Here is a 17493-nt window from a genome sequence, read left to right as displayed (position 1 = left end):
TTCATTACGAAAGTTAGTGCCCTCTATAGGCTCAACACAGACAGCAAAAATAAAATAATTAAATATGACTGCCGAAAACTTTAATACTTAAGTTCAGTAATGCCCACTGTCAAGTCTAGGTTTTTTCCAAGTCAGCACATCTGCCATTAATTCTGAATGATGTGCCCAAAAATTATATTATATAGTTACATAGCGTTTCTTGTGTACTGTATCAACAGTTGTCGTATGAATCGTACTATTCGATTAGACGGGGAAAAGTTGCTGAACTTACTCGGATAAGCGGGATGTCCGTTTATCCATTATCCGGTTGAGAGGGCCGACTATACTTAGATGAACATTTGAGGCATCAATTTTTGTCCAACAAAACATGGACAATAATTTTTTTTTCGTGTCGCGTGACATGCAAAACACGGTCATCACTGGTGGGGCATCGCCGCAGACAAGAATCACACGTTGCAAGTATGAATTTCCCACGCTTGGCTGTTTTTCCAGAGGAAAATACAGGACAGGGAACAGAATATTCCCTGCGTCACGGGGTCGAAGGGAAATAAACGCCATGTACAACGCCGGTCTCCTCTTTGGTAACAACAATGATTTTTTTTTTTTCCATGTACTGTATACATAGTTGCGTGTGGGAGTACAGAGAAGGAGGGGGGAGCCGTATATTCCCCCCATCAGCCCGACTTGGTTTGTCGTCCCAGAGAATCCATTTATCACTGATTTAGTGACAAGTTGTCTCTGTTGAAATTATTCTGACATTGTTGGGGGGAGAAGATGCGTTGCTGCTGCTGCTTCACAGCGAATCCTATTAATAGTGATCGTTATGCGTGCGATTGTGTTGTATCACCCTATTTATTTCCACTCTTCTCTCTCTGTCAGGGTCTCTCTATCTGTATATAATTACGTACGGCTTGGGGGAAAAAGGTCCTCGTATATCCCTGGTGAAGATGATCCCGTGTTGTAGACTGTACACACTCTACGGGGTGATGTATGAGGATAGTAACACTTGGCTTATGTGAAACCGCAACACCTGATAACAATCTGTCTATGATCCCATGAGATCCGTGGATAGAAAATCCGAAGTATTTTTTTCACTGTCAAAAAGATATTTTTTCCGATGTGTGCAAAAAAAAAAATTGAAAAAAAATTTGATGAATTTCCTATTAATTATCTATTTATCAATTTCACTATCAATTAATCAATTTCACTATCAATTAATCAATTTCACTATCAATTAATCAATTTCACTATCAATTAATCAATTTCTCTATCAATTAATCAATTTCACTATCAATTAATCAATTTCTCTATCAATTAATCAATTTCACTAGCAATTCCCGATAGAGTCAATTTTTTTTTTCAAATTAACTTTTGAAATTTCTTTTGAAATCTTACATGACTTCATCCCATTCAAGTCACTAAGGTCGATTAAGGATTAAGACTTGCCGAGTCTATAGAATCCAATTAGCTTCCCTGTTCGATACTGCTCCGCACGAGCTGGGTGAAGAAGATAAGATAAGGAATTGTTTGTATATGAGTGTTGGGTGTTTGAGTGTACGTGTATGAGAGGTGTGCAAAGATAATAAAATTTACAGCCTAAGTTGTATTCAGAGTCAGTATAAATCAAATCAATTGAAATTATTTTAAGAAAACAGAAAATATGAATTTTTTTCGATAAGTAGTGTAGCATACTTATCATAGAAATTTAGAAGTTGCAGAGTTAAGCTAGGCCAAAGGAGATCGAGAAATCTGTATTAGATGTTACAATTCACAGGATAACCACGGACAATGTTATCCACCCGCGTAAAAAAATAAACAAACTTGGTAACCCAATGTTTTTGGGTTCTTCGGGACAGAAGGATGATATTTTCTATACTGAATAAATCCGGTATATAATTTTAAATAACGTGTTTATCACGTATTCCCAAGGGATATTTACGATCTGTCCAGGGAATTTGATAGCGTGTTAGTAGACATCCATGCCCAAACCGGGATTCGAACGCAGACCTGCACAGTCAGAAACTAGCTCCCTAACCACTGGACCGCCAGGCGATGATGCTATCGCAATTCTGTACCTCAGAACCATACTATCGTATGTCCATTTTTGTTAATTTTGAGATATTACTGTTGGCTAAGCCCATGATTTTTCATATGTAATTACAGAATCTAACTATCAATTATCTGAGCTAATAATTGCAAATATATGTTAAACCCTTCACCTAATGGTTACAGCAAAGTATATATATAATATATATACGGTTCACGAATTGATTACAATGAATTGAGTGCTAACCACACGTTGAAAAAGAAAAAAGGAGAACCGAAATATATATATATATATGCACACACACACCCTACTTGTTTCCTTTTTGCTCTTTCACTATAGAAAGAAAGGATGGAAAAAGACCAACTTTCGTAGAGATAGGGTTACTATAAAGCTTCGAGATGGTGAAGAGAGAGAAAAGAAAACACGGCAAACTTGTTTGAATTTATTCCACTGGTGTTTGGACGGGATATTACGCCCGTGATCGTTAAGAGAGGCTAATCGTACACCCAGCATTTTATAGGACTCCGATTTGCATATTTCCAGTGGTTTGCTATCGTGCAGCGTCCTCTACCGAGAAAATTTAACTACATTTTTTCTTTACCAAAATGAAAAATACTCCCTGCGTGAGAATAACTTTTTCGCATATCGTATTCAAATTACTAATTCCTTCAATTTGTATGAATTTTTAAAATATTTATAAATTTATGCGACACCCGGTACAACGTGTCATCTCATTATTTACTTTGATAAAATTTTCGGGTAGAAAATAATAGGGTTTTAAAAAATATAAAAATTCATTTCAATAACAAAATTAAAAATATAGACAAGAAATGGGCCTAGCCATTTCTTGAAACGATGACCATCGCTGCGTGTTTGATTTATATATATAAATAAGGCATAACTCATCTATGAATTTTTATAACTTAAAAGGGCTTCGTTAAATAATCAAAATAAAATATGTAATGAAAGTGTTTTTATTCCGTTTTCCGGCCCTTTTAAATTTTGTGGTTTTTCACACTTATTTCTTTGTACAACCAGTACCGCCTTAATGCATAGGCCCACTCGGGCACGGCCCGGGGACCTAAAGTGAAGAGGAGTGGGCTCGTGAACATGAGATCTGGTTGAAATTCTCTAAAGTGAACGTGTCTCGCCAGGTAAGGGGGCCCCAGAAACATCGCTATGCCCAGGATGCTCTTAGAATGGCCCTATGTACAGAGCTCAAGATTTGTGGAGGAAAATACCTTATTTATTTTTTTAAAAGTCATGGGGGTCCTAAAATATTCGAATCGACGGGGCGTAAGCGACAGAACAATATGGAAATGGTGCCCGAGATTTGAATCTTTTAATTTTTCATCATCACTAATTAGAATTTATCTGAATGAATTAAAAATTGAATGATTTGAAATATATATTACTTTCAAGGAAGGCATGACGTTTTTTTTTGCACGTACATACAGCTATTGCAGAATTCCCAATCTTATTTAGGTTATGCTCCATCAAAGCCTCTGAAATCCTGATGTCCCCCTGTCCAGGTCGCAGCTGTAGCTGGAACTTTTGTCCGTCCGGAGGTATACCCCCTCCCCACTCTCCCCGTGAAAATCTGCTATGTGAAAACTGTTATGCTTTACATCCTTAAATTTTGCAATCCGGGGGCATTGCCACCCCCTCCCCCATTTCTTGTTATTCAAAAAGCAGTCCTATTAACGTTGAGGGAGCCAAAAAGTTATTTACCTAATTAGAAGTAGCGGCTCTTTAACCACGGGTCCTTGGAGAGACTTCGGGGGGTTCGTGAGCTTGGATGAGATAACAACTAACTCATTGTTTTTACATTGCTACGTACAGAATGTTATTTTGTAAAGGGTTCCATGGTTCGAATATTTCTTCTTTTTTATCGGAACAAGGGCTTCGTGGACTTCACATCACTGGCACAAGTTGTGCGTGGAACACAAACACCCCTGGTAAAACCACTTACAAAGAAAACACTGAGAGAAAAATAAAAACAAGTCGTCTAGAAACTTTTTAAAAAACATAAATTTGAACTGCTTTGAAAAATGGTGGGGGTTCTGCAAAGGTCTTAAAAATGAGGTTTTTTACCTCATTCCTCATATTTTGCCCTCTCCTTAAAAAATCAAATTGCCTCCGAGCTAATGCTATGATGTTGGGATTATTATGAATTTTCTCGTTGTGATTAATTTCTAAAAACAGAACTAGATTTGAAGAGGGAGCAGTTTCCTAATAAAATATTTCGATTCTCGAATGAGTTTTAGAAGAAATTCGGGTGGATTCATCACCAAAATAGATTCAGACATGCAGCGCCATCTTTCGAACATCACGGGAAAATCTATGGAGGGGATGTTTATTGGAATCCATTGGCAAAAATTTAGATCCGAATTTTGAAAAGAATGAATTTTACAGATCTGTTTATTTAAACTGTACATCATACCTATCACATATTATATTACATTTCTCACATATTAACTTTCACTTGCCAATAAACTTAATGTATTTTATAATTTTCTTACATAATTGTTTGTGGACAAAAGTATGAATCTAAATTAAATCGTCTTGAAAGTCAGTGGCTTCACATTGAATTTTGCAATTAATGATCTCTAAATCATAGTAAAAGACCGTTGTAACGGCAATGCACAATCGGGGGGGAAAATTGTCGTTTTAACGGGCTTCCGTTACAAATGAATTTTAGTGTTTTTTCTCTGGTAGAAACATATATAAATAAAGGAAAAAACAAACTAAATAAATTTACTTTTCTTTTGCTTATGCAAATGCACGCTGTTGATTGTAAAATGAAATTTTGTACTTAATGGAATGTGCAGCAACTGTGAGCATTCGTTGCACTATAAAAATGTCCAATAACAGGTGGAGAAAATGATTATAAAACCTGTTTGCCCTGTGTCCAGTTTTGGAAGATTCTCTGAAAGGACGAGGAAGGATGATTTTCAAGGGTAATAAAAACGATGTCAAAACCAGAGGTCCAGTCCTACCTGCCCAACCAACATACTTACAGATAAAATTATAGGTTTTTCACCTCCTTTGAGTTGATATAAAAAATGGTTGGAATTCAAGAAGATAATCTACAATATGTGATCTTCTTATCTATGGGGAGGTACTGACAAGTCCCGTTTATAAACACCTGCGAATAGAGTAAAGAGATTGTAAAAAATGCCTCTTTCTAACCTATTTTATGTATAATTCCTAAAGGAAGGGAGGGTAAACCATGCTTTTCGAGAATTTCCCTTATCGTTGTAGCGAATGTGTTCTGATTTTCATTCATAAATAAGGTACTATAAACGAATATTTTTTGTATCTCTAACATTAGGTCTTTGGCAATCGCTTGCGAATTTCTCGTAATATCGATAGCCTCATTGTAAGCTGTACCCGTTATAACGTATTTGTACTGTATATAGAAACGAGTGGAAAAATAACGACCAAAAGTTGTGTATATATATCTGACTTACAAATAACACTTACATTGTTAGATAAATATTGCTTTACGTTGTTTAGTCCATTCATCATATATTCGATCTTAGGTAAATATAACTGTGACTGAAAAAACAATATTTACTTGAGCATTTTGTATACACACATACCCAGTCATTCTTCAGTGAAAAAAAAAAATCCAGTGAAATCACTTCATCAAATTTCTTTACTGTAAATATTTTTTACAATATTGTGAGGACATAGTTTTTCACGTGTTAATTTTTACTAGAATAATAATAAATATAAAAAATTAAGTATTCTTTCGATAGCTATGTGCATTGCGTTTTGATCAGAACACATGTGTTCTGAGCTGTATCATTAAACATTTTCAACTGTTTTTAAACATACACAGTTAATTCTGGTGCAGAAATTATTTATTAAATTTGTTATGATAGATTGTAATTTCCTTGGTAAGAGATTGCTTACACGTGTTTAAAAGAAATTTTAACTTTTTTCAATTTAAAGGGGATGTGTTTTACCATCAGGTTTTATTTTGTGGTGAATATGCTGAGAAAATGGCAAAAATTTTAGAGGAGATCTACATTCAGCAGTTGATTGAAAATAGTTGACGATGATCATACCGAGTCATTATTAACTATTTCAACAAAAAAAGGAACAGCTCCATATAGGCAGGCTGACCATATAGTTAGAAAAGTACGGTAAATTGAGTTTCTGCGGGAGAAGAAATGGTTATAAAATACGGGACGCCAACACCCCACACTTGTGGCCAAAATAGTCAACAATTATCGCTAAAAATCAGTGAAATATTTCCAATGCCGTGAAATAAAAAGCAATAACCTTCGCAAAAAGCAGTGATTCCATATTTACTTCCCAGAAAAAACAATGAACAAGATGAACGTGGGTGTACAGGAAATTTATATTTATAATCATAGAGTTATCATAACGTAATTTATAAACAATGAAAGACATCTTTATCCCACGATTTCAACGAAGATTATGAATTCCAGACTGAGCTTCGTCAAAAAATGGGCTCACTTAGATAGAAAAAGAATCATCAGTCATCATCATATAAAAAGTCCCGTAAATGCCAAGTAAACTACGGGTTATAAGGACACCATTCCTAGAAAGCAATAAGACGAACAAAATTTTTCTGTGAAACCAAATTCAAGTCGCCTCAAATCTCAGTGCTCAAAAAAACTATAAATAAAAAAATGCAAATATAGAAATACTATAATTATAATGAGCTCTTCTATGTAGTACGCACTTAGTAGCCAATAAATATGGGTGTTTGGTCTGAACATGACAACTCCAAAATCACATTTTTGAGATATAAGCATTTTCACACTCAATGTTACAGATAAATCACCATGAAATATTGCATTCAAATTTATGAAATTTACACTTTTCTGGCTCTAAATGGACTACGGTTCAAAAAGCTTCATTTCAAATATTAATCACCTTAATGTCGTTTAGTGTCATACTACCCCTTTTCTTCGTTGAAAGAGTACACAATCAAACCTGTATTGCGGACACATATACGATAACCTCACGCCTAAACATTCTCACCCCTATAATCATAAAATTCAAAAATCATTTTTTTTTTCTTCAACACTATCCACGTATAGTAAATTCCTAGCTAGGAAAATACAGCCATAGATAACATAGTTTGAGACAGAAAAAAAAACCTATCTTTTTGTATAAAAATGCAGATACATAGGTACACGGCAGCATTTAATCTCTTTCTAGCGTAACATTTTTTTTTTTAAATAAATATAATTCCGTATCTCTTTATAAGCGGTTAAAAGCGGCAAAAAAAAAAAATTGTTCAAATTTTTGCAAAAGAGGGAGGAAGAAAAAAAATAGCCGCGTGTTAATTTATAAAACCAAAAACTTCATTTAATGTTGATACTCGCTGATGAAAAACTTTTTATCTTTTTGTACTGAAAAATTAAAACAATAGACTTGGCTTCGTAACAAAACTTGAGTTTAACACGAAAGGTTCATACGTAATTTTTTTTTTTGAAAAAATGTACGTATATCTACGTAAACTTAATTACTAAAGTGTCAAATTTTTCCGATAATTTCACAACTTTTTTTTTTTCTTCTCTTCTCTCTCTCTCCTTCGTAACAAAAACGACGATACGTTTTTCAATTTTCATTTTATTTATTTTTGCATTTTTCTTTCCTTTTTTTTTTTTTTTTTAATTTAGTTTTTTGGAGGGAAAAAAATTTTTTTGAACATTTTCCTTAATTTAAATTTTTTTTTTCCCCTGGAAAAAAAAAAACTGATAGGAGTTATATTGAATGCAGAAGAGGGTTTGAGAGAGAGAGTGGAGGTGGAAAAGAGAGCGAGTGTGAATATAACATGAAATAAAGCTGTGAAAAAATATGTATTTTTAGGAGGGCGTAGAGAGGAAAAAGAGGAGGAATTTTCTATTGTTCCTGTTATCGCTTTTTTGAGCGGAGATCGATCGCTAGAGGCCGCCACGAGCAACAATGGAATAACTGACAACATACGGCGACGTTTCCACACAAAAAAAAGTTCAAAAGTTAGTTGAGATTATATTTGTTTTTTTTGGTTTTTTTAATAAAAATTTTTCCAAAAAAATTCCCTTTTTTTTTAATGAATTTTTTCATGAACTCTCGAGACGATTTTTATTCAATTTCTTTTTCGTTCGATTTTATTTTAATAATTTATTTACTCTTACATGGATTTCTAAACTCCGAAATCAATTTCAGATTCTTTTTTTTTTTTCAAAATTATGTTATTTATGAGAATTTTACATCTGGGAATTTTAAATATGGTGATGGTTTTCTTCCTGTTATTGGTAAATGCTTAATTCTCGCTTATCTATTTCTCCTTCCAATTTTCTATCGAAAGTTTTCGTGAGAGAAAAATCATTAACTTGGAATTTGATGATGATAAATTTGTGTTTATTTCCCGTTGAAATGATTTCATTTTTTTATACAGATTTATATCAAGGTAGGAAAAATGATGATTCATTGGTAATGTATCATCAAGGTCAGTTTGTAATTTATTTTAAAGTTAACTTAATCGAGAATTTTCTTACGGAAATTCAAATTTTGATGGCCTTTAACGATTAAATATGTTATTCGTTGGCAAAAAGAAAATGATTTTATGAATAATTCCAGTCCTGATATATTTTCCAAGTATTTATCTCAAATATATTTATTACATTCTGCGAAAACATCTGGAATTAATGATAACCAATGTCAAATTATTATTGATTAATGATTACAAAAAAAATGACTTTTAGGTAATTATAGGGGAGATGTTTTTGTAATATGTTAGATGCTTTCTATGTGAAAATATTTTTATGGACTCTCGGAGATCTTTATATTTGCAATGATAATTTTCCTATGGTTTCCTTTGTATACCATCCTAAGCGATCACAACGGTTACCATCATCCCTAAATCCATGCTAGTTTTCTGCTTGATTAACTTGTAATAGATTGAGGTTTGTGCTGAGTTATTGGGATGTCGGCATTCGGAGTATTGCTCATTTTAGACGCAGGAGAATGGTAAAACTATGTTTTTAATGATGTTCCATAACCTCTTTCTGAATGCTTGAGTAAGATATGGTTATTCTTGAATCTAAATTATGTTCAGTCTGTGATGTTTATATGTTTGCGTATCTACTGCCCCGTTTAGTTATTTCAATTGAAATGAAAATAGATTAATTGAATTCTTAGATGAAAAATTAATTTTATTTGTACTTAAAAAAATATTTTTTTTTTTTTTTTTTTTTTTTTTTTTTGCAACAAGTTCGGTTGAATTTGAATTTCGATTAAGAACGGAGAAGACTGTTCCACTAAGGATTTTATCTCGATAATGCTTTTAGTGAAAACGTTAATTTTTTGGGAATATAATATTGCCACAAATGTTGTTCGACAACTTTTTTCGTACGTAAGTAGGGCAAATTGCTCTTTTTTTTAATATAGAGCTAGTCTATATTAAAAAAAGCCTATTTAAAAAAGTCTATATTAAAAAAATATATTTTGCTTGATGAAATGTTACCGTATTTTCCGTATTAACCGCTAATGCAAATTTTGCTACTATGAGAAAAAGTACCATTGTATCATCCGCAGCAGCAACATATAATCTTCGTGTGGAAATTTCATTCAACAATATTATAACATTAAAGAATGAGTGGGATTGCTTACCACGTTTTAATGCAGTAAAATACAGTATTTATTAGCAAGGCCTGAATTTTAATTTCAGGGAGTCTGCAAAGTGGGCATTAAAATCAACGCTGCTAGAGACAAATTTTGGTCAGCTGATACAGTGGAACCTCGTTACAACGATACTCGATGCAACGACAAATCCCTCTACAACGATATTTTTCTTGGTCGGCAGAGTATCGTTATATCAAGGTTTCACTGTATGTTGCTTCAATTTTGGCCCTGAAATTATTGGATAGTAAGAAACAGCCCTACTTGCTCATGAGGAAATCAGGCCATATAAAAGTGGCTCACAATCGCATTTGCCCGTATCATAATGTTTGTTATGGTCGTTATTTTGTGGAAACAAATTTCCAGTCAATTTGTTTTGACGTTGTATCAATATTGGTTTAAATTTGTTCTTGATTCATATACTAAAAACAAACTTTACTCTAGAATCACACTCAAAAATCCAAGCATATAATGTCAATAAAATTATCAACCCTAATTTGTAGTTTATGCAGACATATCTCGAAACCTTTAGAATGAAAACAAAATCTTAAAATGACTCACCTGATGCTGCTGGTGGCGATCCTGTTTGTGCTAATGCTGGTGTTTTCTCTCTGGATGTCGTTGGTGGTAACGAACTTTCGGATGCTGCAAAAATTATAATCCCAAAATTACAAAGTAAAAACATTTTAAATACTTTACAACGTGTTATGAAATATCATATAAACACTCTCGTAAATGATGTACATTGAGTTACTCGGAAAAGAGTATCCTCTATCCAGGAGACTATAAAATAGTCAGATATTTCCAAATATTTACTTCGGTTTTGATAAATCAAAGAAATCAAATAAATAATTCTAGGTGAAAATTAAATAAATGCTTCAAATTAATATGATTTTAAATTTATTTTTCAATAATTTTAGATACATATACGTTGTATTGGGTGTTTCAAAAAGAATCAGCCCATTTTAAAAAATCATAACTATTCAGCTTTTAATCCATTTTGATCGAATAATGTATAGGTAGAAAGAGGGAAATCTTGAGTTTCATGCAGTTGCCGACAGGTAGCGCTAACGTTCCTCCTTCGGCCGCCACTTCAGTGTCTGTCAAGATTAGATTTTCCCACAGTTAGAAACCGATTCGGATTACTTCATTTTCCAGCAGGACGGGGCACCACCACACTGGAGCTTGGACGTTCGAGAAATTTTGAACAATCGCATTCCTAAACGATGGATCGGACGTACGGGACCTGACGATTCAGTAAAACATCACTGACCTCCAAGATCGCCGGACCTCACAGTGTGCGATTTGTTCTTGTGGAGGTTTATAAAAGACTAAATTTATGTGCCTCTTTTTCCAGCTACATTAGAGTGAACTGAACAGCAGTCGTGGAAGCAGTGGATAAAAACATGCTCGCAAAAGTTCGGGACGAATTTGGCTACCGTATACAGACATATGCCGTCCATGCCAAGGTGGACATATTGAGTCCTTTAATTTGGTTTGTAAAAAAACTGTATGTAATATAAAATTAATCTTAAGTGTCTATGTTCAGTATTTTCCGTAATATACGCATTTCAAATCGGGCGATTCTTTTTGAAACACCCTGTATAATAATCGTTATGAATAACTTTATCTTATTTTGATTCAGAAATTAGATATATATAACGTCCTTATCTATTACGTAGAGCGTTGCGTATTTTCTGCGCAAAACGGCAGAAATTTACTTTGGAGGAAGATTATATTCTTACTCTGTCTTAAAAAGCTGAGATGAGCGTACAAGACCTCTCCGTTGTACGAATTGGTGAGTCTAGTGAAATCGTCTCGACTGAGTTGGCAGAGTTCTCGGCCGACCACGTTGAATCGGCTCAGGTCGACTTCTCTCAGACCGTACTCTTTCGTTGCCCAATCGAGCCACTGCCTCACGTGGTCGGAATTCCACAGCAGTGGGTCTGTGAGAATCAAATACATAAATAAATAACAACACCTTATTTATAGTATACGATAATATAATATTTATAGTATGCAGGGTGAATTAAACTAACAACGCTCACCGCAAAATACTGGCGAACCGTTGATCTTAGCGGCGTACTTTCAATCCTGTCCTCAAAAACTCGAATTGAAAGCTGTTGCCCTGTCTGTCCTGAGGGCAACAAAAAAAAAGCCATGTTTCTAAGTGCAATATTCGCTGAGATATTTTTTGAATTCTAAAAATCGCTGTAAAGGTGGGAAAGAACGGCGTAAATGAAGTAGAAAAGCGTTGTCTGTTAGTTTATGATATTTCTTTTCAAATCGTTTTAGCGATTCTTTAAATTCAAATATCTCAGCAAAATATTGCTCTTGAAAACGTGGAATTTCTCAGGTTGGCCTAAGGAGAAACAGAGCAACAACTTTCTAATTTGGTTTGTGAGGACAGGGTGCGCGTATATAAAAAGTTAATTTTTTTTTTATTAACTGTGCAACCCCTTGCAATATTAAATATGAATGATGTATCTGAGGTTCACTTGTTATTTGGATACTTTCTCTAATTGGAAGTATGCCTCTGGGATCAATGGTTCGCCAGTAAATTCCGGTGTGTGTGCTGTCAGCTATATACCCCCGTATTTCATAATCATAAAACGAGCAGTGTCGACTAAAACACTGTACGTACAAATAAATTGTACTATTTCTAGGAAAAAAAGACGAATTTTTTTTTTTTTTGAAGATGCTAATGAAAATTTAATTCGTGCAATTGACTTTAAAATTGTAAAAAAAGAGTTCGAGTTACCCATTATAACAGTAGCTCTCAAATCGTACGTCGCACATCTCAGGGGCTTTACGAAACTTTACCCGTGGTCGAAGATATTGATGTGTGTCTTAAATTGAATACAGTTTAGTCTCGATAATCAGAGGTGAATGGAACCGACGCCGACTCGGATTATCGAAAAATTCGAATTATTCGAAAAACACTAAAAAATGCTTTGAATGTTGGTTTTACTTGGAAAAAAAAAGAGACAAAGCAAAACCAGTACTAGCATACTTACTATTACTACTAAACCACGCATATGCACCTCATCCATATACCTCTATGGAATTTCTAACGAATGAGCACATGGTGGAATGTGTTGTGAATCTAACGTGAAGTTTGTTTCTGTGTAATACTTGTTATGGTGCTGCCATCTGCCGTTTAATTTTCCAGCTTTGAGCGAAGTGTGATGATGGAATATTTGTACCGTAGTAGTCCTGTTGCGCCCTGTGACCAGACTAGCGTATACTTATTGTATTTTTATTGTTGTACAATTTAAGATATAGATGACATGTGGTGTTTCAAAAACTGAAGAATGTGAAAAGGGCGCGAAGATGAAAGAGTGATTGAGAAGAGTTGTAGATGGGATTAATGGTGACCGACCCTGAGTCAACTGCCTTTCCAAGCAATTAGGAGACAATGACATTGTTTTCCATTACGAAGAAAATGGTCAAACTTACTGCTTTTTTTCAGCGAAAACCCATGAATGTGAAAATGGTCTACGTCCATTCAAGGGAGTCTAATATTTTATTACACTAGTTACCTTAATTTTCTGCACACGAGGGCTAATTATACCGGGACCTCCAATTTATTACCGATTCCGAACGGCAGGCTTGCTTTTTATACTCATCGAAAGGTTGGGACTCCCTGCGGTAGCAATTTTCTTCTGTGGTCATGTCGCCGTTTCTGTTGTACCCCTGTGCCAAGAAAGTTTCTGACAAGGACGAACCGGGTATGGAACTCGCGACAACCTCTAAACATCCTTTGGTACTTTAGGCGAGTATCTTACAAGAATGAAGTTTGACATTTTTAGTGCCTCGGATTATCCAAAAACTCAAATTTTCCGGGCTCGGACTTTCGATGCTCTACTGTAGTAAGAATTAGACTTCACCCAATTATAGTGGATGCCGCTTATAACGCTTTTCAAAAAACCGTCATGAAAAAACGTTGTAAGCGAGAAAATGCTTTAAACGGGAAATGTCGATGAGTATTAGTAAAAGTTGAGAGACCATGAAAACAAGTCGTACAAAGTGGGAACATAATAATCGGCCTGTATGTGTACAACTGTTACTACTATAAAAACATCGAGCGATACATTGGGACTCACTAGCCAGCTTAGCCCCAAATATCGAGTATGACCGTAACCGTTGAACGTCATACAGAGCCGCCGAACTCAAAAGAGCCCTATTCTCCTTCATCTCGAAGTAACACAACATTACATTAGCATACAATAAGGCTCTAAATGATAATATTTGTAGGGAAAAAAATGAGAAGAGAAAATAACATTTTGCTGCGAAAAATTACCTTACCCATTAGTTCATTACATATTTGATGTCTTCGTTCGTGAGTTATTAATATTGATATTTGTATATTTTGTTAAAATTTTGCTTATCGTATTTGGCCATCAGAGTAGGAAGCTAGATTTTATTTCAACATTTGTCAAGGGAAAGCATCTGCCAAGGACCCTTCTTATTCAGAGGGAGACCCAATTTTGAGCGAAAAAAGTACACTGACCCAGCAAGCATCTTTTATCTTAGTCCCCCAGAGGATCCTGGATGAAGTTGGATGAAGTCATAGTCGGGCCTTGCATGGGAGCCCCATACAATGGTACAAGGTTGAGGTAGGTACGGTGCAAAAGTTATGAGAAACTTTTTAACCACTCATCACAATGTAACAAACTAACATGCATTACATAGAAAGTGTTGAGCACTCTTGAATACATAGAAATCAATTATTTTAAATCTATTTCACATTTCAATTATTTTAAATCTATTTCACATTTCAATTATTTTAAATCTATTTCACATTTCAATTATTTTAAATCTATATCACATTTCAATTATTTTAAATCTATTTCACATTTCAATAATTTAAATTGCTATTTCAAATTTTAATCATTATTTTTTGAGAATTTTTTCTATTGAAATGCAATTGACGAAGCATTATTTGCATTCATGACTGAAAGTGTTTTCGGGCTGTTTGGGTTGTATTTGAATGCAATTACAAATATATAAAAACCCATTAAAACAAAAAATTATTCAAATGATATGTATTTCGGAGCCTCAAAGTTTTATTTGTTCAAAAAAAATCAATCTTCGTCCTCTCTCTCTCTCAGGGCATAATGTTATCGAATAACATAATCACAAAAGAAATTTCACTGGAAATAAAAAAGACACATATTCCCACGGGTTCAATCAGCAAAAGGGACAATCGAAAGACATTTTTGTAACTAGCTCGAGCCAAATTGACTTCTTCTGAAAATGTGGAAAAACGGAACGATCTCTCGTACGCTAGCTGTTAAGAAAACAAACGCTTTTAACGAACTACACACTGTATGTTTCCTGTACAAACGTGGGAAAAATGGTCCTCCTCTATTTTTCTATGAAACTATTCCTCAATAAAGATCGAGTCATATAATACATTAGGTGCTCGTGTGCCGAGACCTATTCTCCCTCCCTTCTTCTTTTCAGTCATCCCCTCAGTGCATATGGTCGCTTTCATTCTCTTGTTGTTAGCTCGAGTGGATGATCGGTAGTTATAGCCGATATTTCCATATAAAAAAAAATTATTTCATATACATATCGGGTAGAACGCAAAACTATATATATGTATATATAAAATGTACAGAAAATTTATAAGCATTTTTATGGCTTATGCTGAAACATTGTATTTCCTGTATATATAAAATTGATTGCAGTTGAATTTATAAATCTAAGATGGATCTTGAAAATATTGGATGTTTTCAAATCTACAAATTCGTGAATCATCACAAACAGTATATTTACTGATATGTTAAATTTATATCAACATAAACGCTTTTGGTGGTGAGACGAATTTTATTTTAGAGTTATTTTAAAATTTGCGCATTTTTTCATGAATTAATAGAGTTATTTTTTATGCCAAATTTGTTCAATTTCTCTATATAATTCAAAATTTTTAAAAATTTATTTATTCGTAATTTGTTTAAAAATATATTTTTGATGTATTCGAGTTTATAAACAAAGATATCCATTAATATTTCGTAGAATTTTTAATTTTCCTTGTTTAATTTTCGAATTCCCAAAATTAACTAATTTAGTTACTAATTTTAGTATTTAATTGTATTTGTAAACTAATAAATTCTTTCCAATGTTTAATTTGCAAAATTACTATTGATAGTTTTAGGAATTAATTATTTTTCTGTATAATTTGAAGCGCTTACGGATTTGTAAATAAATAGAAACATTTTGTTTCTAAAATTTTAACTTTATTAATACCGAAGTGTAAGCTTTAATTATTAAATACAATTTGTTATTTATATTGTGAGCAATTCATTAAAATTTAGTTTTAATTTCAAAATACTAAAATTTCACGGATTTATATAAATTGTTATGCAATTTTATTATCAAATATGTCAAACTGATAAAAAAAATAATCTTTTTTGGAAAGTTTTTTTTGTTTTTTGAAATATTTTGAAATTTCAAATATTTACTAATCCGTGAACGAATACGTACATTTTTTACTAAGGTGTTTAAAATTTTTAGTACAAACATTTTAATTAATGATTTGAGAAATTTATAAGTTTCCTGTGCGTCGTTAGAATTTTAAAAATTTCCGTAGCATTATATATCGTAAATTAGAACAAATATTTTTCTTAAAATATTAAATTTTCAAAACAATATTTATTTATAGTTTGTGGAGTTTGTCATTATTCCTGTGTGTGTGTGTGATTTTAGGGTTTTAAATTTTTTGAATCTGTAAACTAATACAATAATTTATTTTAAGGTATTCAATTTTTAATGAAAAATTCTACTATGCCTAATGGTCTGAGGAATTTATAAGTTTTGTTACACAGTACAATTTAAATTTTAAAAATTTATGAATCATAAATTTAAAGAAATTTTTTTTCTGACATTAAAAATTTACAAAAAACAAAATATTAATTTATGGTTTTTAGAACCTTAAATACAATGTAGAATTACAGAGTCGTTAACTAATACGAACTTTGTTTCATAAGACGTTTTTTACTTTTAATAAAAAATTTTATCCATGGTTTAAAAAATTATAAAGTAATATAAAGTATATGAAAGTATTTCCTGCACATCGTTAGAAATTTGAAAATTCACAAAAAATAAATGCAAACTCTTTTTCATATATATAGTTTCCAACAAAATATTTATCGATGGTTCGTGAAATGTGCAGTAGTATTTCTGAATAATTCAAGAATAAAGATAGAATACCAGAATAGCAACATTTTGTTTCTAAAATTTTAACTTTATTAACACCGAATTATAAGCTTTAATTAGTAAAAAAATTTTAGTCACATTGCGAGGAATTCATTAAAACTTTGAGTTAATTTCAAAATCTTAAAATTTTACGGGTTTGTATAAAATTGTTATGAAATTTTGCAACATGACTGTTGTATGATTCATGATCTATGAAAGTAATCAGTTTACTCATCACTATAAAATAATAAAGCTTAAAATTCATGATATTGAGTTAATTCATATAGCAATAAACACCCAGTGTATAATTTCATCTGATTTTGCGTTACAAGTTCCGTGAAAACTATTTAATTTCTCAATTTGAAATAAAGCGTGTATTCGTAATTATGTGATACATAAATATAAAAGTTGAGGTACCACCTCAATAGTGCTGTCAAGGGCATTATAATCATCACACACAAAAAAAGCTTGAATGTTTCAAATAGGGACGGTCCGCACATAAAATGAACAAGAACGTGAACATGAAGCGAGTGAGAGCTCCAACAATATCGAATTCATTCTCTTTGTTCCCGACATTTTTCACGAGGAGAGTA

The 17493-nt window shown here is 33.0% G+C and overlaps 1 protein-coding gene across 1 annotated transcript in view; it reads right to left on the bottom strand.

Annotated features, from left to right (window-relative positions):
- LOC149078839 (retroviral integration site protein Fli-1 homolog) overlaps positions 1–17493 on the bottom strand; it is a 130965-nt gene that overhangs the window by 76335 nt on the left and 37137 nt on the right. The window contains exons 3-4 of the mRNA XM_089240998.1: positions 11443–11643; positions 10259–10342 (exon numbers count right to left, since the gene is read on the bottom strand). Of these exons, the coding sequence (XP_089097124.1) occupies positions 10259–10342; positions 11443–11643 (285 nt within the window). The remainder of the gene's footprint in view (positions 1–10258; positions 10343–11442; positions 11644–17493) is intronic.

Source organism: Pholcus phalangioides, unplaced genomic scaffold, assembly GCF_987345545.1.
Source record: "Pholcus phalangioides strain wild (caught in Gottingen) unplaced genomic scaffold, Ppha-v1.0 ptg000013l_1, whole genome shotgun sequence".
Lineage (NCBI taxonomy): Eukaryota > Metazoa > Arthropoda > Arachnida > Araneae > Pholcidae > Pholcus > Pholcus phalangioides.
This window is presented reverse-complemented; position numbering and strand designations above follow the sequence as displayed.